General features: G+C 48.1%; 1 protein-coding gene across 3 annotated transcripts in view; it reads right to left on the reverse strand.

The window, feature by feature from the left end:
• LOC147100112 (multiple C2 and transmembrane domain-containing protein 2-like) overlaps positions 1-26,954 on the reverse strand; it is a 538,576-nt gene that overhangs the window by 166,473 nt on the left and 345,149 nt on the right. For all 3 annotated transcript variants that reach the window (XM_085968827.1, XM_085968825.1, XM_085968826.1), the window contains exons 13-16: positions 14,215-14,317; positions 13,676-13,778; positions 7,268-7,369; positions 3,064-3,138 (exon numbers count right to left, since the gene is read on the reverse strand). In XM_085968827.1, coding sequence (XP_085824953.1) covers positions 3,064-3,138; positions 7,268-7,369; positions 13,676-13,778; positions 14,215-14,317 — 383 coding nt within the window. The remainder of the gene's footprint in view (positions 1-3,063; positions 3,139-7,267; positions 7,370-13,675; positions 13,779-14,214; positions 14,318-26,954) is intronic.

Here is a 26,954-nt window from a genome sequence, read left to right on the forward strand (position 1 = left end):
TATTTGGCAACGGGCAATGGACCAAGTCCTGCAAGGGATTCCAGGGACCCAGTGTTATTTGGACGACATCCTGGTCACGGGCGAAAATGACAGTGATCACCTCGCCAACCTGGAGCAGGTGCTCACTAGATTGAAGGAATATGGGCTCCGAGCTAATCGCCACAAATGCGAGTTTTTCCAGAAGCAGATCTCGTATTGTGGCCACGTTATTGATAAAGAGGGGTTACATAAGTCCCCTGAAAAGATTGAGGCAGTAGTCAAGGCTCCAGCACCGGAAAATGTGTCACAACTGAGGTCATTCCTCGGGCTGGTGAACTACTACCATAAGTTCTTGCCAAATTTGTCTACCGTTCTACACCCACTGAACACCCTACTGCAAACGGGGGTACCATGGAGTGCAGTGACGAATCTAAACGAGCTTTCCAGAAGAGCAAAGCATTGATCACATCAAAAGAGGTGTTGGCTCATTTCAACCCAGCACTACCAATTCGGTTGGCGTGTGATGCATCACCCTATGGCATTGGAGCGGTGCTGTCGCACAAATTCCCGGACGGCTTGGAGAGGCCAGTAGCCTTTGCGTCTCGGTCACTAACCTCAGCCGAGCGTAACTATGCCCAGATTGACAGGGAGGCCCTCAGCCTAGTGTGGGGAGTGAAAAAGTTCAATCCCTATCTGCACGGGCAGAAGTTCACCTTGCTGACTGACCACCAACCACTTGTCTCCATCTTTAATCCAAAGAAGGGCGTTCCGGTGATGACTGCGCAACAGCTACAAAGATGGTCCCTTTTTCTAGGGGCGCACCAATATGAAATCGAGTATAAGGGAACGAAACAGCATAGAAACGCTGATGGGCTATCACGCCTGCCACTGCCTACTGCGGAGGGAGCACCAGCAGTGGATCCTGTCGAAATATTTCATTCGACTATAATTGAATGCTTGCCAGTAACTAACGCTGGTATAGAGAAGGAGACCCGAAATGACCCGACACTGTCTCGGGTATATGATTTGACAGTGAAGGGATGGCCAGCACATGGCGACTCACTGTTGCCAGCATTCTCATCCAGAAGAGAACAGCTGTCAGTATGCCAGGGGACCTTGATGTGTGGATCCTGAGTGGTAATTCCACCGAAGTTAAGGGAGAGAGTGCTCAATGAGCTTCACGAAGGTCATCTGGGAGGGGTGAAAATGAAAAGCCTTGCTAGGGCTTATGTGTGGTGGCTGGGGATCGATCAGCAAATCGAGGACCTGACAAAGAGCTGCTCAGGATGCCAGAAGGTCCAAAATGCACCACCACATGCCCCTCTACACCCATGGGAGTGGCCCTCATCTCCATGGCAACGGGTGCATATTGATTTTGCTGGTCCATTCATGGACTCAATGTTTTTAATAGCCGTGGATGCGCACTCGAAATGGCCTGAGGTGATCAAAATGTCCTCCACCACCACGGAGAAAACTATTGCAGTCCTACGGACCATTTTTGCCAGGAACGGCTTGCCAGAGCAGATTTGCTCTGATAATGGACCACAGTTTGTGTCCGAAGAGTTTCGAAGATTTATGAAAAGGAATGGGGTAAGGCATTACACATCCGCCCCGTATCATCCAGCCACAAATGGATTGGCTGAGAGGTTCGTACAAACCTTTAAAAAAGCAGTAAAGGCCATGTGCGATGACGACATTCCACTGCAGCATAAGGTGGACAATTTCCTGTTAGCCTACAGAAATGCGACACATGCAGTCACCAACCACTCGAAGGTTGAGATCTCGTCTGGATTTGCTCAGACCAAATGTACGAAGAGATGTTGAGAGTAAGCAATTCCAGCACATCAATGAGAAGCCGACAAGGAGCTTCAATGTAGGGCAACCAGTCTTGGCCCGCGACTACTGAACAGAGAAATGGCAACCAGGAACGATATGCACATGGCAGGGGCCACTAATGTACATAGTGGACGCTGGGGAGAGCATCGTGAGACGCCATGCTGACCAGATCCTAGAGTCACAGGAACGAGTCAACCCCATGCCTCGCCCATACGTACCTGGTGATGAACCCGACGTACAGGTAGCATCTACCCCAGAAACAGTAGCATCGGAAGCTGATGAACCAACTGACGACAGGGGGCCAGAATCGCCTCCGCACCAAGAGCAAGACACTCGGGAAAGGCGCTATCCAGAAAGGATCAGGAAGCCTCCCCAAAGACTGAATTTATAAATAGACTATTTTCAGCTAATGTTGCACGTTAAAAGTGTTAATTGTAATTAGTTTGATATTTAATTGTTAAATGATTGTTATGGTACTGTTAATCTAAAAGGGGAGGAATTGTAATGTATGTACCTTTAAGGGGGGAACTACTTTCTACAGCTCATGTATACTGTAGTACCGGCAGTGACCACACCTGTATATAGCACTGAGTAGTAATCTGTTGTTTCAGTTGCAGTTTGAACCACGTTGAGTAAACACCTGTTGTACCGTTCTCTGCAGTCCTTCTCTTATTATTACACGGACGTAACAGACATGAGGGGGAAAAGAATTTTGCAGCGAGATGTTATGATCTGGAACACGCTGCATAAAAGGGCGGTGGAAGCAGATTCAATATCAACCTTTAAAAGGGAACTGGATACATACTTGAAGAGGAAAACATTGCAGGGCTATGTGGAAAGAGCAGGGAGAGTGGGACTAATTGGTTAGCTCTTTCAAAGAGCCAGCACAAGCACAATGGACTGAATGGCCTCCTGCTGAACTGTATCATTCCATGGTTCTAAGTGGAGCAGGGAAGAGGCCTGTGGCGATACCCAGCAGAGAATTCCGGCCAAGACGTGTACAGATGTGCAAAGACTTCCTCAGTGCTCTCGGTATAGCAAAATCAGAAAGATAAAGGGGTCTGCAACTTCGCTACAGCTACCACTTAATCAATGCCTTCCTCTGTAACTGTACTGGTTTATCATTTGGTGCGATAATAATAGGAGCCCTCAAAGCAATATAAACATAAGAACTCAACGAGTTCAAATGACTGACTGAGAAGCCACAGGTGTACAAATTACAGCTGTTAATAGAAAATGCTGAAATACCTTTTTTGAAAATTTGGGATTTTCTTCTAGGTTCCTCGGTTCTTTTGGTTTAAAAGTTCTGAGACTCGCTTTAATCTGAGAAAATGTAAAAAAAATTGAGCATTTTCAGATAACTTCATACCATTAGTAAGAAAGCAAGTAATTCTAGCATAAATCCTGCGCTCCCAATGGAAGCCACACTTGAGGATAGCGTGGGTTTGAGCTAGGGCTACAATGCCGCAGCACTGATTCGCTAACCCACACTCCCTTTGAACATGGCTCCCATCTGAGAGCACGGTGTCAGTGAATTTATCCTTCTGTTCATTGGTTCACCAAGGCACCGTGGGGTGAAATCCTTCCTGTCGATAACTTTACCAAAATAGTCAGCTCGCGTACCAAACGGCAAATCCTGATTTGTACCGACTGCAGCCTCTTCACTAAAATGATTGGATAGGAGGAATTTCAAAACTTCCACCCCCCTCCCGTCGCATTATTATACTGGGTCAAGTGTGTCCCTGTCGCACGACAAAACAACCACTGCAAGGGATCAAAGACAGAAGCAAGTGAGTCCCCACTTCACTGCTAGCTCAACAGACAACCCAATGGTGCTGAGGAGTCAGAGCTTCCGACTCATACTTCAGCCACTTTCTCACTGAGGAATCTCTTGTGCTTTTTGCGGAATTTGTTTGCTGGTTAAGCCCCATTTAGCCAGTTTGCCATCCTTCCCCATCTTCTACACGTCTCTATTCCCTTGCTTGGATGTGCTCCATATCCAGTGCAGGTTAATTAGCAGAACATTGGCTGTGACCTTTTGGAGAATCTGCCTTATTAGGATTTGGTTCCTCCTGAAAAAGAAGCTCTGGGTGCACTGGTCAATGCATGCAGAACACTGACAGCAGAACTGTCAAAATAAATTTGGACTTGGCCCCTTTAAGGAAACCGGCTGATGACATCATCAGACCTGCTTCCTTTTAATTGGCCGGCAACCTCACAGGGTAGGCTTAACAAGCCCAATCGACGGAAAATCTCTTGGAGGAGGCGGGATGAAGACGGGTAGCAGAGTTTGCGGCCGCTGTCTGCTCCGGCCGCATCGGACTTGCCACGACTGACGAAATCGCGGCCTGTGTGTCCCAACCCTCAAATATCCAGAGCCACGAAACACAAGATACAGTTGCTCGTATAATAAAAGATGTGAAAATTTACATAATTTGCTATGAATGAATGCATAAAATTTAAATTTGGAGCAAGACATCTTTAACCATCAGTCAGAGTTGCTAATTTGCCCTTGTCTGTCTATCATTGTGTATGTCACAGTGTTCCATTAAAGCCCTAATACTCCATATGTGTCAATGAAATTCAGCGATGCATCAGATTAATAGAGGATATCTGGTTCACCTGCAGTCCAAACAAAACCTTAAAACATTTCTCACATGTATAAATTGTTTTTTTAATCCATTATGTAATAAATCTAAGATTTATAACTCAAAATCACCAATTAGCCATTATTTGTTTAGTAACAGAGAATGATCAGTGTTAACATTACCAAGTAGCAACAATGGGACACCATTGGTTTAGTAATCTTTCAGGCTTCACTATAAAGTAAGTGCAGCATGGTTTGTTAGAGATTACCTATTGGTTTCTAAGGGTCTTCCTCACAGAACCAGTAACAACCCCTGTGGCTCTAAGTGCACTTACACTGTCGCCCACTGTGTTCAGAGAATTGGTCTCGATAATGTGGTGGTAAAACACTATTTTCAATGATCAAAAAAAAAAGAAAATGTTTCAAAAAAGTGACTTAAATGGTTATAGCTTTTTGTGGCGTGTCATCCATCATCAAGGACAAGGGCAGCAGGTGCATGGGAACACCACCACCTCCTGGTCACACACCATCCTGACTTGTACATAAATCGCCGATCCTTCATCGTCACTGGGTCAAAATCCTGCGACTCCCTACCAAACAGCACGGTGGAAGTACCTTCGCCACACGGACTGCAGCGGTTCAAGAAGGCAGCTCACCACCACCTTCTCAATGGCAATTAGGGATGGGCAATAAATGCCAGCCTTGCCAGCGACGCCTACATCCCGAGAATGAATTAAAATTAAAATAAAACTGGTGATTTTACTGTAAGTTCTATACATTTTAATAGTGCTGGATGCGCTGACTAGAATACTTGAATTTGCTTGTACAGAACTGTCAGCATAGGAACAGGAGTAGGCCATTCAGTTCTTCGAGCCTGTTCCACCATTCAATGAGATCATGGCGTTATTAGATATGTTGCATGTCACTTTTTAATTTTTTTTTAAAGCTACAAATAATATTGGGTTGCTAGTGATGGTACTGAAACACAGAGACTGCACGATGCCATCAGAGTTTACAGGTTTATCCCCATATTACAGAGTGGTCCATGGAATGGGGTAAACGTGGACCTGCTCTTGAAGTCCCCACCACCACAGAAGCCGGTCTTCAGTCAATTCGACTCACTCCACATGACATCAACAAACGGCTGAGTGCACTGGATACAGCAAAGGCTGTGGGCCCCGACAACATCCCGGCTGTCGTGCTGAAGACTTGTGTTCCAGAACTAGCCATGCCTCTAGCCAAGCTGTTCCAGTACAGCTACAACACTGGCATCTATCCGACAATGTGGAAAACTGCCCAGATATGTCCTGTCCACAAAAAGCAGGACAAATCCAATCTGGCCAATTACCGCCCCATCAGTCTACTCTCGATCATCAGCAAAGTGATGGAAGGTGTCGTCGACAGTGCTATCAAGCAGCACTTACTCACCAATAACTTGCTCACTGATGCCCAGTTTGGGTTCCGTCAGGACCACTCGGCTCCAGACCTCATTACAGCTTTGGTCCAAACGTGGACAAAGGAGCTGAATTCCAGGGGTGAGGTGAAAGTGAATGCCCTTTGACATCAAGGCAGCATTTGACCGAGTGTGGCATCAAAGAGCCCTAGTAAAACTGAAGTCAATGGGAAATGGGGGGAAAACACTCCACTGGCTGGAGTCATACCTTGCACAAAGGAAGATGGTTGTGGTGGCTGGAGGTCAATCATCACAGCCCCAGGGCATAACTGCAGGAATTCCTCAGGGCAGTATCCTAGGCCCAACCATCTTCTGCTGCTTCATCAATGACCTTCCTTCCATCATAAGGTGAGGATGTTCGCTGATGACTGCACAGTGTTCAGTGCCATTCGCAGCTCCTCAGATAATGAAGCAGTCCATGCCCGCATGCAGCAAGACCTGGACGACATTCAAGCTTGGGCTGATAAGTGGCAGGTAACATTCGCGCCACACAAGTGCCAGGAAATGACTTTCTCCAACAAGCAAGCATCTAACCACCTCCCCTTGACATTCAACAGCATTACCATTGCCGAATCCCCCACCATCAATATCCTGGGGGGGTCACCATTGACCAGAAACTTAACTGGACCAGCCACATAAATACTGTGGCAACAACAGCAGGCCAGAGACTGGGTATTCTGCGGTGAGTGTCTCACCTCCTGACTCCCCAAAGCCTTTCCACCATCTACAAGGCACAAGTCAGAAGTGTGATGGAATACTCTCCACTTGCCTGGATGAGTGCAGCTCCAACAACACTCAAGAAACTCGACACCATCCAAGACAAAACAGCCCGCTTGATTGGCACCCCATCCACCACCTTAAACATTCACTCCCTCCACCACCGGCGTAGCGTGGCTGCAATGTGTCCCATCTACAAGATGCACTGCAGCAACTTGCCAAGGCTTTTTCGGCAGCACCACCCAAACCCACGACCTCTTCCACCTAGAAGGACATGGGCAGCAGACGCATGGGAACACCACCACCTCCAAGATCCCCTCCAAGTCACACGCTATCCTGACTTGGAAGTATATCGCCATTCCTTCATCGTCGCTGGGTCAAAATCCTGGAACTCCCTCCCTAACAACACTGTGGGAGTAGCTTCACCACACGGACTGCAGCGGTTCAAGAAGGCGGCTCACCACCACCTTCTCAAGGGCTATTAGGGATGGGCAATAAATGCTGGCCTTGCCAGCGACGCCCACATCCCATGAACGAATAAAAATGATGCTTCAGCGATGTATTCTCCATCATTATAGTCACTATGAGCCTCTGACCAGGTCTCCGATAAAGTAAATTAGTGGAAGATGATTATCCTCACAGCCTGTTGGACAGGGTTACAAAGTTTTGTGTTACAGTATTTCACTCTCACTCACCGGGTTATAGATTATGTCCATCTGTAAGTAAAGAACTCCCTTCTCTTGTTGTCCCAGCTTTCTGTTCTTCAGAACATATGCAGTCTGATGACCGTTCTTGACCTAGAGTCACAAAGCAGAAGTGTCTGTGGAAGCTGGACGTAACAATGAAACCTCTCACAGGTCTCTTTAACGCGAGCTTGGAAAACTGTAAGTGACTAACTCGGCCGAGTTCCTGTGCGATCACACTCTACGCGCTCAGCATTGGTGCAAAGCTCAAATTGCTTTGCGTCAATGCTCAAATTGGGGAGTGTAAAAAAAGGTGCGAAGGCTCAGATTGACTCCGAAATGGAGCAAAGTGAGACCCCTTCCTCCAGGAGTCTCGCTCTACTTTGTTTCAGTGTCAGGTCAGGCGCTGACCCAGGATCAGGCTGCATTTACACTATAACTATTGTAAACAGGCCCTAGGCTGGTATCCTAATGTAACCATGTGCCAAGGCCTGAAACAAAGCTAAACCCCTCAATGGCTGGTGTAGATCCTGAAGCTTACTTCAATAGGTTGTTTGGAACTTGGCTAACAATGAAACCTCACATTTACTCTGAGTCTATTAAAACAATGGGGAGCTGCGCATCCAGACCGAGTAGCAAGAATCACAATCTATTTGCTCTGATATTTGCTATTTATGTCTGTGTCAGAGGCCTTGGTAAAACACCTCACACGAGAATCTAGTCAGACCATGCACCTCCATCCTACTAACAGAAGGCTTCTTTCCCAGACACTAGGCCCACTGTCCATTTGTTGTCCTGTAGAAAGGGAACTTTGTTATCAGTGAGTCAATGAAGGATACTCACTCCTTAGAAAGGTTTAGTATGTATTTAATCAAAGGGGATGAACTTTCTTGTTCTAATTTTACAGTTGTTACATTGCGTTGACAATTACCTTGCAAATGCAACCTCATTAGAAACTTCTCATGGTAACAAATCCCAAGGGGGAGAAATCCAGTACAGCCCCGTTTGGGGCGCTAACTTCGCCGGGACGCTAAAAGTAGTGCCCCGGAAAAATTAGCGCCCCCGTGCTGGAAATTGGTCGGTTGCGCCCCAAAGGGAAGCGGGGCGCTACTGGAGGTTCCCCGCCTCCCTCTTGGGGCGCTGTGAGTGAATATCGTGGTGCTACGTGCCGCAGCGCCGCACGCTACGGCACGTCGCGCTGCGGTATTGCTGGCCTTCCTCCCCTTCTTAAAGGGGAGGGGCCTTGTGCAGCGCGATCTGGGGCCCAGCTGGGCCCCCGGGGATCGGGAGTGCAGGCAAAAGAGCCCGGCACCCAAGAGAAGTGCCGAGCTCTTGGAGCGCAGCCGGCACTCCGCGGGGGGGGGGGGGGTGTTCCGGAAGCCGGGGCGGGAGCGCAGGCAGGTGCTGGCAGGCGGCCAACAACAAAAATGTACGCCCCACACCTCGCCTTCAATTTGCGCCCCCCGGCCGCAGGTACGCCACCCTGACCCTGTCGGACATAGCGTCCGGCGGTAAATCAGGGGGCGCTCCCAAAGTTCGCGGCCGGGGCATGAGCGAGGCGTTGCGCACACCGATGATGTCATCGCCAGCGGCGCAGCGCTAACAGTTAGTGCCACCACTAACCTCCCGCTGAATTTGGCGGGAGGCGTGGGCAATGCCGCGCCCGGGCGCTAGTTGGTTTGCGCCCCACTTAGCGCCCTGTTAAGGCGCTAACGGGTGGCGCAACCAACTGAATTTTTCCCCCCCCAAGAGTCTAGTTATAGCCAACATAGAAGCTTAAATCTTGATAACAACAACTAGCCTTTATATAGCACCTTTAACTTAGTAAAACATCCCAAGGCACTTCACAAAGCATTATCAAACAAAATTTGACATCGAGCCACATAAGGCGATATTAGGGCAGAAGTCAAAAAGCTTGGTTGAAGAGGCAGGTTATCAGGAGCATCTTAAAGGAGGAGCGATAAAGGTAGAGAGGTTTAGGGAGGGAATTCCAGAGCTCTTTGTTTACTCGTTTATGGGATGTGGGCATCACTGGCAAGGCCAGCATTTATTGCCCATCCCCAATTGCCCTTGAGAAGGTGGTGGTGAGCCGCCTTCTTGAGTTTGTGTGGTGAAGGTCCTCCCACAGTGCTGTTAGGGAGGGAGTTCCAGGAGTTTGACCCAGCGACGATGAAGGATTGGCGATATTTTTCCAAGTCAGGATGGTGTGTGACTTGGAGGGGAACTTGGAGGTGGTGGTGTTCCCATGCGTCTGCTGCCCTTGTCCTTCTAGGTGGAAGAGGGTGCGGGTTTGGGAGGTGCTGTCGAAGAAGCCTTGGCGAGTTGCTGCAGTGCATCTTGTAGATGGTACACACTGCAGCCACGGTGCGCCGGTGGTGGAGGGAGTGAATGTTTAAGGTGGTGGATGGGGTGCCAATCAAGTGGGCTGCTTTGTCCTGGATGGTGTCGAGCTTCTTGAGTGTTGTTGGAGCTACACTCATCCAGGCAAGTGGAGAGTATTCCATCACACTCCTTACTTGTGCCTTGTAGATAGTGGAAAGGCTTTGGGGAGTCAGGAGGTGAGACACTCGCCGGAGAATACCCAGCCTCTGACCTGCTCTTGTTGCCACAGTATTTATGTGGCTGGTTCAGTTAAGTTTCTGGTCAATGGTGACCCCCAGGCTATTGATGGTGGGGGATTTGGCGATGGTAATGCCGTTGAATGTCAAGGGGAGTTGGATAGACTCTCGCTTGTTTGAGATTGTCATTGCCTGGCACCTGTGTGGCGTGAATGTTACCTGCCACATCAGCCCAAGCCTGAACGTCGTCCAGGTCCTGTTGCATGCGGGCATGGACTGCTTCATTATCTGAGGATTTGTGAATGGTGCTGAACACTGTGCAGTCATCAGCGAACATCCCCATTTCTGACCATATGTTGGAGGGAAGGTCATTGATGGAGCAGCTGAAGATGATCGGGCCAAGGACACTTCCCTGAGGAACACCTGCAGCGATGTGCTGGGGCGGTGATGATTGATCTTCAATCACCACAACCATCTTCCTTTGTGCTAGGTATGACTACAGCCAGTGGAGAGTTTTCCCCACCGATTCCCGTTGACTTCAGTTTTACTAGGGCTCCTTGATGCCACACTCGGTCAAATGCTACCTTGATGTCTAGGGCAGTCACTCTCACCTCACCTTTGGAATTCAGCTCTTTTGTCCATGTTTGGACAAAGGGTGTAATGAGGTCAGGAGCTGAGTGGTCCTGGCGGAACCCAAACTGAGCATCAGTGAGCAGGTTATTGGTGAGTAAGTGCTGCTTGATCGCACTGTCGACAACACCTTCCATCACTGCAGATGTTTGAGTGTAGACTGATGGAGCGGTAATTGGCCGGGTTGGATTTTTCCTGCTTTTTGTGGACAGGACATACCTGGTCAGTTTTCCACATTGTCGGATAGATGCCAGTGTTGTAGCTGTACTGGAACAGCTTGGCTAGAGGTGCAGCTAGTTCTGGAGCACAAGTCTTCAGCACAATAGCCGGAATGTTGTCGGGGCCCACAGCCTTTGCTGTATCCAGTGCGCTCAGCCGTTTCTTGATATCACGTGGTGTGAATCGAATTGGCTGAAGACTGGCTTCTGTGATGGTGGGGACCTCAGGAGGAGGCCGATATGGATCATCCACTTGGCACTTCTGGCTGAAGATGGTTGCAAACGCTTCAGCCTTGTCTTTTGCACTCACGTGCTGGGCCCCACCATCATTGAGGATGGGGATAGTCATGGAGCCTCCTCCTCCCGTTAGTTGTTTAATGGTCCACCACCATTCACGACTGGATATGACAGGACTGCAGAGCTTTGATCTGATCCGTTGATTGTGGGATCGCTTAGTCCTGTGTATAGCATGCTGCTTCTGCTTTTTAGCATGCATGTAGTCCTGTGTTGCAGCTTCCCCAGGTTGGCACCTCATTTTTAGATACGCCTGGTACTGCTCCTGGCATGCTCTTCTACACTCCTAATTGAACCAGGGTTGGTCCCCTGGCTTGATGATAATGGTAGTGAGGGATATGCCGGGCCATGAGGTTACAGAATGTGGTGGAATACAATGCTGCTGATGGCCCACAGCGCCTCATCGATGCCCAGTTTTGAGCTGCTAGATCTGTTCTGAATCTATCCCATTTAGCACGGTGGTAGTGCCACACAACACGATGGAGGGTGTCCTCAGTATGAAGATGGGACTTCATCTCCACAATGACTGTGCGGTGGTCACTGCTACCAATACTGGCTTGGACAGGTGCACTTGTAAGTGAATTGGGAGAGTTTTTTCCAGGGGTGGACACAGAAGGAAGTAGGGTTGTGAGGGGGAAGGAGGATGTGGGTAGAGAGCGATAAAAACAAGTGATCAGAGGTGGCCTGCTCTGTGATTGACACTATGGGAGTAGCGAGGCCAAGGGGGTGGCCATGAATGTAGGTAGGTAAGTTTATATGGAGGGAGAGATTAAGGGAGGGCAGTGAACTCAGGAGAGAGAGAGCATGATGAGTTGAGATGGGGGTTGAAATCACCAAGGATGAGAAGTCGCTCAGTGCAGAGGCTGAAGGAGGAAAGTCGTGAAGATATCTCGGTGAGAAAATTGTCATGGTACGAGTTCAACTTGCCCACAAGACCCACCTCCTGCTCCCTGGGTGGGCGGTAGAGAACGAGGATTTTAAATGAGATGAGAGGGTGGAAATGGCTCTCTGATATGTTGCTGGTTCCCACGACTTTGTAATAAGTTTTGAAGATACTTAGGGGGATTAAATTCGGTTGCTTTGCGCCTCCCGTTAACACCCTTAGAGTGCGTTAACGGGGCGCAAAGCAACTAGCCGCCAACGCCTCCTGCAAAATTCAGCGGGAGGTTAGTGGCGGCACTAACCGTTAGCGCACCGCGGTGCTGCGCCGCCGGCGATGACGTCATCGCCGTGCGCAGCGCCCCGGCCGCGATCTTCAGCAGCGCCCCCTGACTTACCGCCAGACGTTATGTCCGACAGGGTCGGGGGGGGCCCACTTGCGGCCGGGGCGGCGCTATTTAAAGGCGAGGTGCAGGGCAGCCATTTTTGTTGCTGGCCGCCTGCCAGCACCTGCCTCCGCTCCCGTCCCCGGCCTCCTGACCCGCCCTCCTGCGGAGTGCTGGCTGCGCTCCATGAGCCCGGCACTTCTCTTGAGTGCCAGGCTCTTTTGCCGGCACTTCCGATCCCCAGTGGCCCAGCTGGACCCCGGCTTGCGCTGCGCAAGGCCCCTCCCCTTTAATAAGGGGAGGAAGGCCTGCAATACCACGGCACGTAGCGCCATGATATTCCCTCGCAGCGCCCCAAGAGGGAGGCGGGGTGCTTCCAGTAGCGCCCCGCTTCCCTCTTGGGGTGCTACCACTCAATTTCAGCCGCGGGGGTGCTCATTTTTCCGGGGTGCTAAAAGTAGCGCCCCGGTGAAGTTAGCGCCCCAAAGGGGGCGCGGCTCCATTTCTCCCCCTTAGTCTTTCCAGGTCATTGTAATAGCGAAGTTTGACTGTTCACTGGCAGTTCATAATGAGCATTGACTGACCCCTTTTTTACACGTTCTACCACAAAACATCTTGGCCCTGAAATTCCTGAAGCCTTCCGGCATTGGACCTCTGGAGTTTGTGGGGTCAAAGGGAGGGCGCTTTATTTACATGGACCAAGTAGGCATGTACATCACCTCCGGCACATCTCTGCCACTGCCTGCCTGTGGTTGGCACAGTCCTCTTTCCCCTCTACCCCCCAATGAGATATTGTAATACGTGACAGAGTTTCATGAGCTGAGGCTAGTTTGGATTTAATCAACTCAAAATAAAGGCCAGCTTGCTCATTCCCACCCCAGCCCTGGTAATAACGCACTCCAGAGGAAACACAGCTTAAAACTAAGCACTAATAGCCCACAGCAGGTCCCACGTGTTTGACACAGCTTTAATTCATGTGTACAATATGTTACGGTCCAGATATGTCACAGTTTGTCCGGCAGGTGCAAGACATGCAGCTCATACAGTTAAAATGCGAGTGAGGTTGTTCAAGAAGACTACAAGGTGCCGGTGCATGCTTCAATCCTGAGGTTCAAGAGCTGATGGGCAGAACAAATGAATTGCTCTAACTGTGACCTTGGCCCCCTTAGGCTTATACAAAATGCCAGTAGAAGGGCCATCATTTACTCATAAGAAACCAGTAAAGTTGTAGCCTTTTTAAACTCTGCCGACTGTCAGCAGCTCTTCGGCAAGAGTCTGAAGATAATTATAGGGCACTGCGCCTCTCGCCCACTGGCCTTAAGTGAAGGGCTTTTTGGTATCACACAGATGATTATGGGCTCAATGCCGGAAAAAGAACGCGATGATCACAAATATCTGTAATCATAACACCCTGTAAATAAAACTGACAACGCTAACAGAACATTTCGAGCTTACGGAAAGCAAGGGTATTGCAACTTTGCCAAGAAAGTCTGGCGGCTTGTCTCCATCTTCATCAAAGACCGTCACCTCGAGCACATCATGGATGTCCCTAATATTACTACAAAAGGGACAGAAGGAGGCAATTAGAAAATATGTACAACATCATGCAGCAACATCTCTGACATTTCACCGCCACTTCTGGTCAGACTGATGCTCTGAAAGTGACACGGACGTTCAGGTTGTGGTTAAATTCGCTCTGAATGTTAATTCTTTTTTTAAAATGGGAGAATAGTTCTTGATAACTTCCAGATATTGCTTGTCATGAAATGAGAATTGCAGTTGAAAGAGTTTATGCTGTCTGCAGAATAATTGGATCAACTGGTCAATGCCAGAAACGATTAAATATTCAACAGGTTTATCATGTAGTGATGTTAAGACCTGTTAATAATCACAATCTTACATTTAACAAAAACAAATCCTATCCTCTCTTTCCCAGCACCAGGGCCTACGCATACAAGTAATACACCTTCTTAGTTATTTTAACTGTTACTCACAGTGAGAAGACTTTGTTCCATTCAGGATTGAGGTTCTTGTAGACGGTGTGAGTTTGTAGCCTATCGTTCCCCAGCTCCAAAACGCAGAATGGGTCACTTTTTCCTACGTGATAGGAGATAAAGTATTCATTGGTAAAAGAAAACAGTGGGACATACGTTGAGTGCTAAACTAAATTAAGGATATAGAGGGGGGCTGGAGAAGGGGCAACAAAGATTTACAAGGATGATACTAGAACTGAGAGGTTCTAACTATTAGGAAAGACTGAAAGCGGAGGGGTGACCCGATACAGGTCTTTAAAATTATAAAGGGGTTTGATAAGGTAGATGTAGAGAAGATGTTTCCCGTTGTGGGAGAGTCCAAAACTAGGGACCATAATTGCAAGATAGTCACGAATAAATCCAATAAGGAATTCAGGAGAAACTTATTTACTCAGAGAGTGTTGGAATGGGGAATTTGCTACCACAAGGAGTAGTTGAGCGAATAGCATAGGGGAAGCTGGATAAGTACATGCAGGAGAAGGGATAAAAGGATATGTTGATAGGGTGAGATGAAGTAAGGTGGGAGGAGGCTCGTGTGGAGCATAAACACCAGCATAGACCTGTTGGGCCGACGGCCTGTTTCTGTGCTGTAAATACTATGGGGGAGAAATTGAGTCACGCCCCCTTTGGGGCGCTAACTATGCCGGGGCGCTACTTTCAGCGTCCCGAAAAAATTAGCGCCCCTGCGGCCGAAATTCATCGGTAGCGCCCCAAGAGGGAGGCGGGGTGCTACTGGAAGTGCCCTGCCTCCCTCTTGGGGCGCTGAGAGGGAATATCGTGGCGCTACGGGCGCTGCGACACATCGCGCCATGGTATTGCAGGCATTCCTCCCCTTCTTAAAGGGGAGGGACCTTGCACAGTGTGACCCGGGGCCCAGCTGGGCCACCAGGATCGGAGTGTCGGCAAAAGAGCCCAGCACGCAAGAGAAGTGCCGGGCTCATGCAGCGCAGCCGGCACTCCGTGGGGGGGGGGGGGGGAAGGGGCCAGAGACGGCAACGGAGGCAGGTGCTGGCAGGCGGCCAGCAACAAAAATGTCCGCCCGGCACCTTGCCTTTAATTAGCGCCGCCCTGGCCGCAGGTAGGCGCCCCTGACCCCATCAGACATAGCGTCCGGCGGTAAGTCAGGGGGCACTACTGAAGATTGCGGCCGGGGTGCTGCACACGGTGATGACATCATCGGCAGCGACGCAGCGCCGCCGGGCGCTAACAGTTACCACCGCCGCTAACCTCCCACTGAATTTTGCGGGAGGCGTTGGGGGCACCACACCCGGGCGCTAGTTGCTTTGCGCCTCTTAGGGCGCTAACGAGGCGCAAAGCAAACAAATTTCTCCCCCTATGTAATTCTGTCATCGACCTGAAACATTAACTCTGTTTCTCTCTCCACAGATGCTGCCTGACCTGCTGAGTATTTCAGGCATTTTCTGTTTTTATTTCAGATTTCCAGCATCCGCAGTATTTTGCTTTTGTACGTAATTATGTGAGGTGATCAGCTGCATCCAAAGACCGTGATTGTACTCGCTGAAGTACAAAAGGACAACGAGTGTAATGCATTCGAAAGTTTGATTTACGAATGACTATCAGCATCAGCTGAATACAACATAATGTTCAAACTAGGCTTTTAATGTCATTCCAGGCTCTTCTGTCACAAATGAGGTGACAATAGATTACATTCCACGTGACAAAATTCTAAATTTATAGTCACCCCACTTACAATAAAAAGAAAGATGTTTATATAACGCGTTTCATGATCTCAGTGCACCCCAAAGTCCTTCAAAGCCCATGAAATAATTTTGAAGTGGAGTCACTATTGTAATGTAGGAAACGCGGCAGCCAATTTGCGCACAGCAAGCTCCCACAAACAGCAATGAAATAAATGACCAGATCTTCTGTGTTTAGGTATTGATTGAGGGATAAATTTTGGCCAGGGCATTGGGAGAGCGCCCCTGCTCTTCTTCAAATAGTCTCATGGGATCTTTTACATCCAACTGAAAGGGCCGACGGGGCCTCGGTTTAACAGCTCATGCTTTTCATTTCGCCCTGACCACGCATCCATGACTATTCAACCATTAGTCTGCAACCCGCCCTTAGTTTCAACAGGAGATATTACAATGGTGGAACCCTTCAAAATCCCGATGCGCCACAAAAAGTCAAGAAAAGATTCAAAGCTTTAAGAGAAGATGAATACACTGAACAAACACAGCCTAAAATTTACAATCAAAAATTAAATGGTTTTTTTTAATAGAACGATTACAAATACAATTGAATCTTGACCCATGCATAATTAATCTGAAGGAAAGCACGAGTTGATTAAGCGCTGGGCTCCAAATCAGAAGTTCAATGTCATAAAATGAACTAGAAGTTTGACATTGGATTTTCTTTTTGAACCAGTTGGTACTAAAAAACATTGTTTGGCTTAAATGACCAATAATAAAACACTCCTGAAAAAACTGGCACTATTTAAAATGGGGCCCTTCTAAGGTCATCTGGAGTTCCTCATCTCATACTCTGTGGTATAGTTTTCAGAAAGTCTCCTTGAATATTGCCTCAAATTTCCTCTCCTAAGCAAAATATTTTTTTTCCAGAAATTCGTGGCTTCGCCCATCACGATACACTGCAGCTCACTTAGTTTTTTTCCCCCTTGTCTTGCCTAATTTAACCCCTTTCAATTTAAAATGCACAGTAAGACACATGGGCCTAGAAATTCAGTTGGGCGCGCCAGCCGTTAGCGCCTTAGGGGGAGTAGATCTCGAGCGCTAGGCACTTATTGCCCGGGCGCAGCGCGATCTGCGCCTCTCCCCAACTTCAGGACACATTTAGCGCCGGCGCAAAGTCTTAGCGCGCGCCCTGCTGCGCGCGCAGATCATGACGTCATTTAATAGTGCAACGCCCTTTGTGCGCCCCAAACCAGAACTTCACTCGCGCCGGCCCATTGTGCGCCGGGCGTCCCGAGCGACTGTGAAGTGGAACGGTACATAGGCCAGCCGGGCCAGGGGGAGCGCTAATTAAAGGGCACTTACCCAGCAGTATAAAGGCCAGCCATTTTGCAGCATTCACTCTTGTGCAACGGTTTTTTGGACAGAGACCAAGGAGGAGAGTTTACTGGTTTGGACCAACACTTGGACAGGTACTTTTGGCTCAGGCCAGAGCTTACCAATTATCTTAGCCTTCATTCAGAGCTCAGTGTTTGCCAGCATATAATGGGGGCTGCATTGGGTGGCAACGCTGAATTTCAGCCTTATGCCAGAAGGGCTTACAGATGCCGTGAGAGAGTGGCAGCCCTGGCTAGACGCAGAGGGGGCAACAGGCGTCGCCAACTGAGGCCTTACCCACGCAGGGTATACCGCCAGCAGACCTCCTATCTGACCATGTCTGCCGCGAAGTGTGTTAGGAGGCTGCGATTCCGAAGGGAGGTGCTTACAGACATCTGCCGGCTGCTTCAGAGAGATCTGCAGCCACAGCTGATGCGCAGGACGTCTCTGTCGGTGGCAGTGAAGGTGACGGTGGCTCTCAGCTTCTATGCCTCCGGCTCCTTCCAATCCGCTACTGGGGACATCGCTAACATCTCCCAGTTCGCCGTGCATTGCTGCATCCGCCAGGTGACCGAAGCCCTTTTCAGAAGGAGACATCAATTCATCTCCTTCCCCATGACCCTGGACAAGCAGCAGCAGTGTGCAGTGGGGTTTGCAAGGATAGCGGGCTTCCCCATGGTGCAGGGCGCCATTGACTGCACGCATGTGGCTTTGCGGGCACCTCTTGAGCATGCTGAGGATTACCGCAACCGGAAGGGCTACCATTCCCTCAATGTACAGCTGGTGTGTGACCACAGGCAGCGCATCCTAGCTGTCAATGCCCGCTTTCCAGGCAGCAGCCACGATGCCTTTATCCTGCGACAGACAACTGTGGCTGACATGTTCCAGGCACAGCCTCCCCTAAGAGGATGGCTTATCGGGGACAAAGGCTATCCTTTGTGTACCAGGCTCATGACCCCGCTCCGCGCGCCCACGACCCCTGCTGAAGAGGCATACAACGAGAGCCATCAAGTGACGAGGAGCCTCATAGAACAAACAATCGGCGTGCTCAAGCAACGGTTCCGCTGTCTCGACCGCTCCGGGGGAGCCCTCCAGTATTCGCAGGATCGAGTCTCCCAATTCGTTGTCGTTTGCTGCATGCTGCACAACCTGGCTATCCGCAGGACTCAGGCACTGCCACCTCACGTTGGACCACCACCTCAGGAGGAGGAGCAGGAGGAGCATGAGGACGATGAGGACGAGGAGTACCAGCCCAGGAGGGACGCACAAGGTCCAAGGGCCGCCCGTCGTCGGCTTATTGAACGTCACTTCTAGGCCCCCTGTCAGGGAATGGCTTGTGCCAATGATAGAACATGATTGCAGCCGCTCCGCAAGCCCTCAGCCGGTTAAGGCAACAAACACTTCAAAGATCAAACATGGACAATGTGAATAAATAAAATGCTTTATTGTACAAACTCTGGGCCCTTCCCACATGAAAACCAAAAACAGATGAAACCCCCAAAAAACACTCAAACACATTACTCGCTCCCACAACCTGGGGAGGATTAACAAAATAGGGCAACTAAAATGGCCGTCATTCTCGGCCTTCGTCCAAAACAAACATCACATCATCGGCCTTCAAAAAACAAACATCCAATTCTCGGCCTCAAGAAACAAACACAAATGGCCACACATTCGACTATTTGGCCCGCTAGGGCGATGCCTTGGCCATCTTTGGGTGGCCCCTGCCCGCCCTGCTGCTCCGCCTCAAAGTAAGGCCATTGCCTGCTGCAAGGCTGGGGGCAGGCTCCTGAGGGGCACATGTCGTGACGGCAGATGCCCTTGGGGGTCGGCCTAGTCGAGGTCTGGGCGTCGAGCGGCCAGCTGTTGATTGCTGCAGCTGTGGCTGGCCAGCATCAGTCGCTGCAGCAGCTCCTGGCAGCTCCACTGGGGGAGTGGCAGTGGCGGCTGGAGGAATGGCGGCAAGCTGGCGGATGGCAGGCGCTCGCTGGTCGCCTGAGACACTGGCACTCGCCCGGGCCAGCACTGCAGCATGCGCACCAATCTGCCGAGGGACAGACCGATGTGCTGCTGCAGCGCGCCGGGTGCCCTGGCGATGCCTGGCTGACACAGCGAGTGTGGCAGCAGTGAGTGCCCGTGTTGACCTGTTCACTGACCGCAGCAGAGCAGCCAGTGACTGGACGGCACCACTAATCACCTGGCCAGTCGCTGAAAGATCTGCCCGGTATTCCGCCCGACTGGTGGCCTCTAAGGGCCCGAACTCGGCCACACTCCGAGAGAGGGAATCGATGGACTCAGGCAACCATGCCACTGCTGCCATGAGCTCCGTGTGCCGGCGCTCCGAGTCCGCAGACAAGTCTTCGAGGCGTTCCATCTCCTCGGCGAAGAGCATCTCCTGACTGGAAGCCAGACTCTCCCTCTGGGGAGAAGGCCGCCGAGCTGGCTGACCCTTCCTGCGTTGCTGGAGGCCGCTGGGCCCAGCAATTGGACTCCCCTCCGACGCATCCCCCCTCTGGGGAGAAGGCCGCCGAGCTTCCACCCCCCTCCCGCCTTTCTGCAGCACGCAGGTCCCAGGAGCTCCCCTCCCCTTCGACACTTCCGCCACGCTGCCCTCCAGGGAAGACGTGTCCCCTACATTGGCCTGGGTGGCCGCGGCTGAGGGTTCCCCTGATGGGCCGCCTTCCTCTTGCTCCTCCTCCTGCTCCTCCTCGGAGGGTCTGTCACTGGCAAGTTGAGGGACCTCCTCTTGACCATCTGAAAGCAGGAAGGCACAAGAGTAGCTTTAGAGTGAGGAGAGGGCGTCAGTGCGGGATGCATGAGTGGTGGCATTCAGCGCATTGGTCGGACAGTGGCAAAGGATGTAGATCTGATGCGCAAGTGGGACGAGAGAGGTGCAAAAGGTGATGTCCTTACCATTGCTTCCCAGAACAGGGTCGGCATCTCCACATGCAACGGGCCCAATCACCCGGCCACCCATGAGGCGCTCCACGCGATGTTGCAGGTCGGTGAGTGGCTGGATATGGGGTCGTCCTCCCCCGGTCACAGTCCGGCTCTTGCGATTATTCGCCAGCTTGGCCTGCAAGAGAAAGGACGGCCTCTAAGTACAGTGTGTCGCCGTGATCTTGTGTGCACTGCCTCCCATGGTGGAATAGCCTGGCCAGTGTGTCGCCATGATCTGCTGTGCACTGCCTCCCATGGTGGAATAGCCTGGCCAGTGTGTCGCCATGATCTGCTGTGCACTGCCTCCCATGGTGGAATAGCTTGGCCAGTGTGTTCGGTGCAGAATGTGCAATTGATGCTCATGCCTGTGCCATAGCTGCTGGATGAAGGCTGGCCATTAGAGCTTTCAGGTCCCTTTGCCCATAATGTGAGGTGCACATGCAAGGATGAGGAGGTCATTGGAAAGGGTACTCACCCTGACAATGCGTGTGAGGTCATTTAACTTTTTGCGGCATTGGGCACCGGTCCTGGGGACGTCGCTGTTGGCTGACAGCTTGCTGGCGACATGCCTCCAGGCTCTCCTGTAGACGCGGACCGTCGCCTTCTTGCCATTGTCCGGGTACAAAACATGGCGCCTCTTCTCCACAGCAGCAAGCAGCACACTCAGATCACGCTCTGAGAAGCGCTGCGCACGGTCACGGGCCTTCTCCATGTCTTCAGGCGCTATTTGGGTCCAGCAGCAGTGTTCAGGCCTAGCTGGAGGGCTCCACTATCCAGGGCGTGGCAGCAGACACAGTCGACCCTTCCCCCTTAAGAGCTGGCCGGCGCCAGGGTGTCTGCTGTCAGTCACAAGATGGCCGCGCCTGCGCTGCGCCCGGCCTCGGCGCTATCGATCACCACCTCCGGCTTAGCACCCAAAGAGTGGCGTCCAACAGCAGTTTTAGCGCTCGCCCGAACTAGTAGGGCGAAGCTAATGAATATCGGAGAAGTGGCCTAGATTTGGCGGCGGCCGCAAACTTTAGCGGACGCCCCACTTTAGCGCCCCAAAAGTGGCGTCAATGAATTTCTAGGCCATGATGTCCTTCACATAAAGTTTACCTGTTTAATCTCATGTCAAGTTAATGCTTTAATTACCTTCACTGATTTTGAGCTGCTGTCTCTTCCGGAGATCATTTTTCAACAATATATTTTATTAGTACTCAAAATTAATATTGATTTGGCAAATATTGCTGGAAAATCATTACTCCTTTGACATTTGCTTTGGAATCTATATTTCCAGCATTTTTGACCCAGAATGGCTCGTCAATTGCAATCAACAGCGTGGGAGTCCACAGCGCAGCCCGTGTCGGAGCAGTGAATGACTGACCGCAACTTCAGGATTTCCGCATTTAGATGCACACGTGCTAAATCTTGAAGTTACGGTCCGTTTCAGAGGGGTAATGACGTTTCACCGTCATAATCCACTGCAAAATCCGGGCCATTATTACCATTCTAAGTACAAAGCTCAGTTCTGTCCACCTTGTAACTCTAAGCTTAAAAAGAGTCAAAACCAAAATCTCTGCTGGTCTCTCCGCATTATATTCCTTCCCTCATAACATCTCACAATCTATTTTTTCTTTCTAAAAGATCAACTTTCTAATATGTTTAAATCTTCTATACCCTTGCTTCACTTGAATCTTTTAAAACATTCCTCAACATCCAGTACTACACACACACACACATTTAACTCACACACACATTTATATATATATACTGTATATATATCTAATACACACACACACACATTTAACTCACACACACTGTATATATATATATATATATACTGTATATATATCTAATACACACACACACATTTATATATATATATATATATATCTATATATACACACATTTATATATATATAAATATATATACACACACACATTTAACAAACACACACATTTATATATATATATATATACTGTATATATATCTAATACACACACACACACATTTAACTCACACACATTTATATATATATACTGTATATATATCTAATACACACACACACATTTATATGTATATATATATCTATATATACACACATTTATATATATATACACACACATTTAACACACACACACATTTATATATATATAAATATATATACACACACACATTTAACAAACACACACATTTATATATATATATATATACACACACACATATATATACTATATACACACACACACACACACATTTATATATATATCTCTATACACACACACACACATTTATATATCTATATATACACACATTTATATATATATACACACACATTTAACACACACATTTATATATATCTGTACACACACATATTTTATATATATATATACACACACACACACATTTATATATATATATCTATATACACTTAACACACACACATATTTATATATATATATGCACACACATTTATATACACACATATACACACATACAGAAATATATATATTTATATATTGTGTGCATATATAAGAACATTGTCCCGGACATTCTTCAGGGATTCATTTGCTGTAGCTTCAGTGCGAATCGGGTGGAATCCGAAAGAAACACATGAAAGGTTGTTTCCCGCTGTTTACATCATTTTTCCAAAGTTCCTACTGTCTCCTCCTTTGGTCTTCGACAGGAGACACCGCCCTGCGCATCCCCCCACCCCAGGGACCTTCAGGGCTACTGTGTGTCTATCGATATAACGATGGCTACTGCCAGCAAAGACTCCGGTAAAAATAAAAGGGACATTATTTTACACATCAAGATCCTTTTAAAATAGACACATATGTATGTATGAATGTATAAAATATATAAAATAAATAAACCAATTCAAACATGCTCTTGTGTTCTGATGGTGCAAAGTCTAACGGTTGGTGTTTGCCTTTTGGGAAGCTACAAGGCAAAAATGAAGCAATATAAGTACCGCTAAGTGCAGACAGTAATTTTACATAATGGTATCACGTGGAGTTAATCTCCTTTACTTTTGCATCAAAGCATAACCGACTGAGTTACCAGTCAAGGTTAAATGTCATTCCCTAGAATCCCTTGTGAATCCGACTACACTGTAAGTCACGAAGACACAAAATTTCAGCAGGCACCACCTTATGAGGTAATGAATCATGTAGCACTGTTATTGTTCCCTGTTTATGAACGGGTTCACATGCTCCACTAGCAGGCAGTGCCAGCATTATTACTAAAGTGTCATGATTTATATTGCAGCTCAGAGAGCTATCGCCAAAAGAATTCTTCCATACCATGTTTAAGGACTGACTAATGGGGATCATGTGCTACGAAGGAGCGCAAACAATAACATTTACCTCCGCAGTCCTTATTGTTTGTTCCAGCTGAAAGGTGTGTTATTTATTAGAGAGACCAAAATATGGATGACAAATTAGAACTAATTATATGGCTTCACGTTTAAGGGCGAGGATTGCTTACAGGTGCAAACGGTCTCAATTTCTACAATTTACTACTCAAGACATGCACACAGCATCTCCTTCCAGCAAATGCAAGATTTCAGTGCCATGAACAACAGCAACTTAATGTCGTAAAACGTCCCAAGATGCTTCACAGGAGCGTTATCAAACAAAATTTGACACCGAGCCACGTTAAGGAGATAATAGGACAGGTGACCAAAAGCTTGGTCAAAAGAGGTAGGTTTTAAGGAGCATCTTAAAGAAGGAGAGAGAGGCGGACAGGTGTGGGGAGGGAAATCCAGAGCTTAGGGCCCTGGCAGCTGTAGGCACAGCCGCCAATGGTGGAGCGATTAAAATTGGGCGATGAACAGGTGGGCAGAATTGGAGGAGCGCAGGGATCTGGCAGGGTTGTAGGGCTGGAAGAGGTTTCAGATGAAGCATCAAACTAAGATACTATGTGCCCATTCAGGTGAGTGTTAAAGATCCTATCAAACTATTCAGAGCAGGGAGTTCTTCCAGTGACCTGTCCTAACCAGCCTAACCGGTCATTTCTGTTTGTGGGAATCTGCTGGCACAGAACAGCTACAAAAAACAACAGTCGCCACGCTTCAAAACTAATTCGCTGCGTGAGGAGCTTTGAGACAATTTGACGTGATCAGGCACAGATACAAATTGTAAGTTTTATTTTATTATAAGCCTGTACAGTTTGTAATAAAAAAAATTCTCTGGAAAGGCATAAAGCTGCACGCAGCTTTGAAATGCCTTTGTTACGCAGCCACTAACATTTCCAATCTCAGCGATAGTTGAGCAGTAATGGATGTGTGTGGGTGTGTGTATACTGTAGTCACAGCAAGCTGGATGATTGACGAACAAGGCCAAAGGTCGAATCAGTCAATCAGGGTTGGTTTTAGAATTATTGGGGCCCCTCCAATGAAACATATAAGAAACCTCTCCCAATATTTTCTACACACTGATAAATATAATGCTTATTGATCAGTCAAAATGATAAAACAGCAATGAGTTTCTGAGGCCTGCAGTCAAGAGCAGCATCGTTATGTTGTATTTTCTGGTTGTGCTGCAATGATTTTCATCTTTCAGGCTCTCCAGAATTTCACCGACGGCAGGAAGTTACTGTAATACCCTTTCCGCTTACGGAGATGATACTCATCAATTGTTGCTGTTCAGTCACTTCTGAAAAACCTTCACATTTCAGTTACATAGATTTAAGATTTATATTTTCAATGAGTTTACTAATATTATACCGCTCTTCAACTGTCTGAGGTAAAATCCAATAATGGACCACTCCAGTGTTGGAATGTCAACGTGTCAGGAAGTTCAACAGTCCTTCATTAGAAATTTTAAAATAAAACTACAGCCAGTTGTGTTACGACTATTCTCACAGATGAGTTCATTTCTAATAATATTGGCACATTTTCTAGTGTGGGTGTGTGACTCGGGGATGGGGCATCTGATTACATTTCTACATATGGAAAATGAGGCAATACAGGAAATACCTGGAGAGATGTCCGGACACCCATCGGGGATGGAGTGGGGGGCGGGGGGAGAGGGCGAAGGGAGCTGATATCTGGACAGATGTTTTGAGATGAGGTGAGGGAAATATTACGCAACAATTTATCAACCCAAACATGCAATCATCTAACAGTTAAAAATGACCACATCACAATGACATCAATGTAAAAACTGTAAATTAAACATTTAGAGGAGGGTTTTGATGGTTCCTGAACAGATACTAGAATAGAATTTACAGCACAGAAACAGGCCATTCGGTCCAATTGGTCTACGCCACGAGCCTCCTCCCACTCCATTTACTTGATCTCATCCGATCACCGTATCCTTCTATTCCTTTCTTCCTCATGTGCTTATCTAACTTTCCTCTAGCATGCATCTATGCTATTCACCTTAACTACTCCATATGGTAGCAAGTTTAAGCATTGCATTCCAACATTCTGTAGAAGGTGCACAATACTTTATTTAACTGAGAATGTTAGTTTTATTACAGGTGGGCAGGCTAATGGCCAAATCATATCACCAAATGCTTTAAATACGGAGTACACCAGTTAAAACAGTAATAAATGATACCCCAATTACAACCTGGTTTTCTGCAGAACTCCAAATGGTTTCAATCCAAGAACTGGTGCTGAACCGTTCTGATCCCAGTGCAAAAAAGGCTTATTATGGAGAAAATACATTTGACGTAGAGGCAAGAAGAGTTTGATGTGTTCACTGAGCACACCACATCTATCGGGGTCACTGCAGACACCATATGCTACCAAATCACGCCTCTAAATTGCAAGGAATCCATTATGATGGCAGGAGGGCAGGTGAATAAAGGTGATCTATTCCCACAGTTCACTGCCAGACCATTAAGACTGCAGTATATTACAGTGAAATATCTCAGTGCCTCTGATCTTTATTTAGAACAGCATTGCATCATTAATATGGCTCACCTCTTATGTAAAGTAAATGCCTCATGGATTTGTTCCGGATTGCTGCATTACTCATCCAATTTTTATTTTGGAGGCGCTCGATTTTCCACATTATATATACAGTACTGAGTAAAAGGGTGGTCAGAGGCAGTTTCACATGGGTACATGGTACATAGGAATCCATAGGATATACGGCACAGAAACAGGCCATTCGGCCCAACCAGTCCATGCCGGTGTTTATGCTCCACTCGAGCCTCCTCCCGTCTTTCCTCATCTAAATCTATCAGCGTAACCCTCTATTCCCTTCTCCCTCAGATGCTTGTCTAGCCTCCCCTTAAATGCATCTATACTATTCGTTTCAACCACTCCCTGTGGTAGCGAGTTCCACATTCTCACCACTCTCTGGGTAAAGAAGTTTCTTCTGAATTCTGTATTGGATTTCTTGGGGACTATCTTATATTGATGGCCTTTAGTTTTGCTCTTCCCCACAAGTGGAAACATTCTCTCTGTATTCACTCTATCAAAATTTTTCATAATTTTAAAGACCTCTATTACAACCTGGTTTCATGCCCCTTAGCACAGTTAGCTTTTGCCAAAGTCTGTGCACACCAGCACTTCCATATCTATATATTTAATGACAATATGAAGTATCTCTTCACAAACTGGCAAATCCTGCTACTCTGTACTCCAATGTTTCCTGCCTATTTTAAACTGGTTGCCGAATTCCTTATCGGAAATACCCACACTTTTGGCTCTGGGTCAGAAGGTTGTGGGTTCGAGTCCCACTCTGGAGACTTGAGCACAAATCCTAGGCTGACACTCCAGTGCCAGTGCT

Source organism: Somniosus microcephalus, chromosome 27 (assembly GCF_052327205.1).
Source record: "Somniosus microcephalus isolate GS21.2 chromosome 27, FLI_Smic_1.0, whole genome shotgun sequence".
NCBI classification, from domain to species: domain Eukaryota; kingdom Metazoa; phylum Chordata; class Chondrichthyes; order Squaliformes; family Somniosidae; genus Somniosus; species Somniosus microcephalus.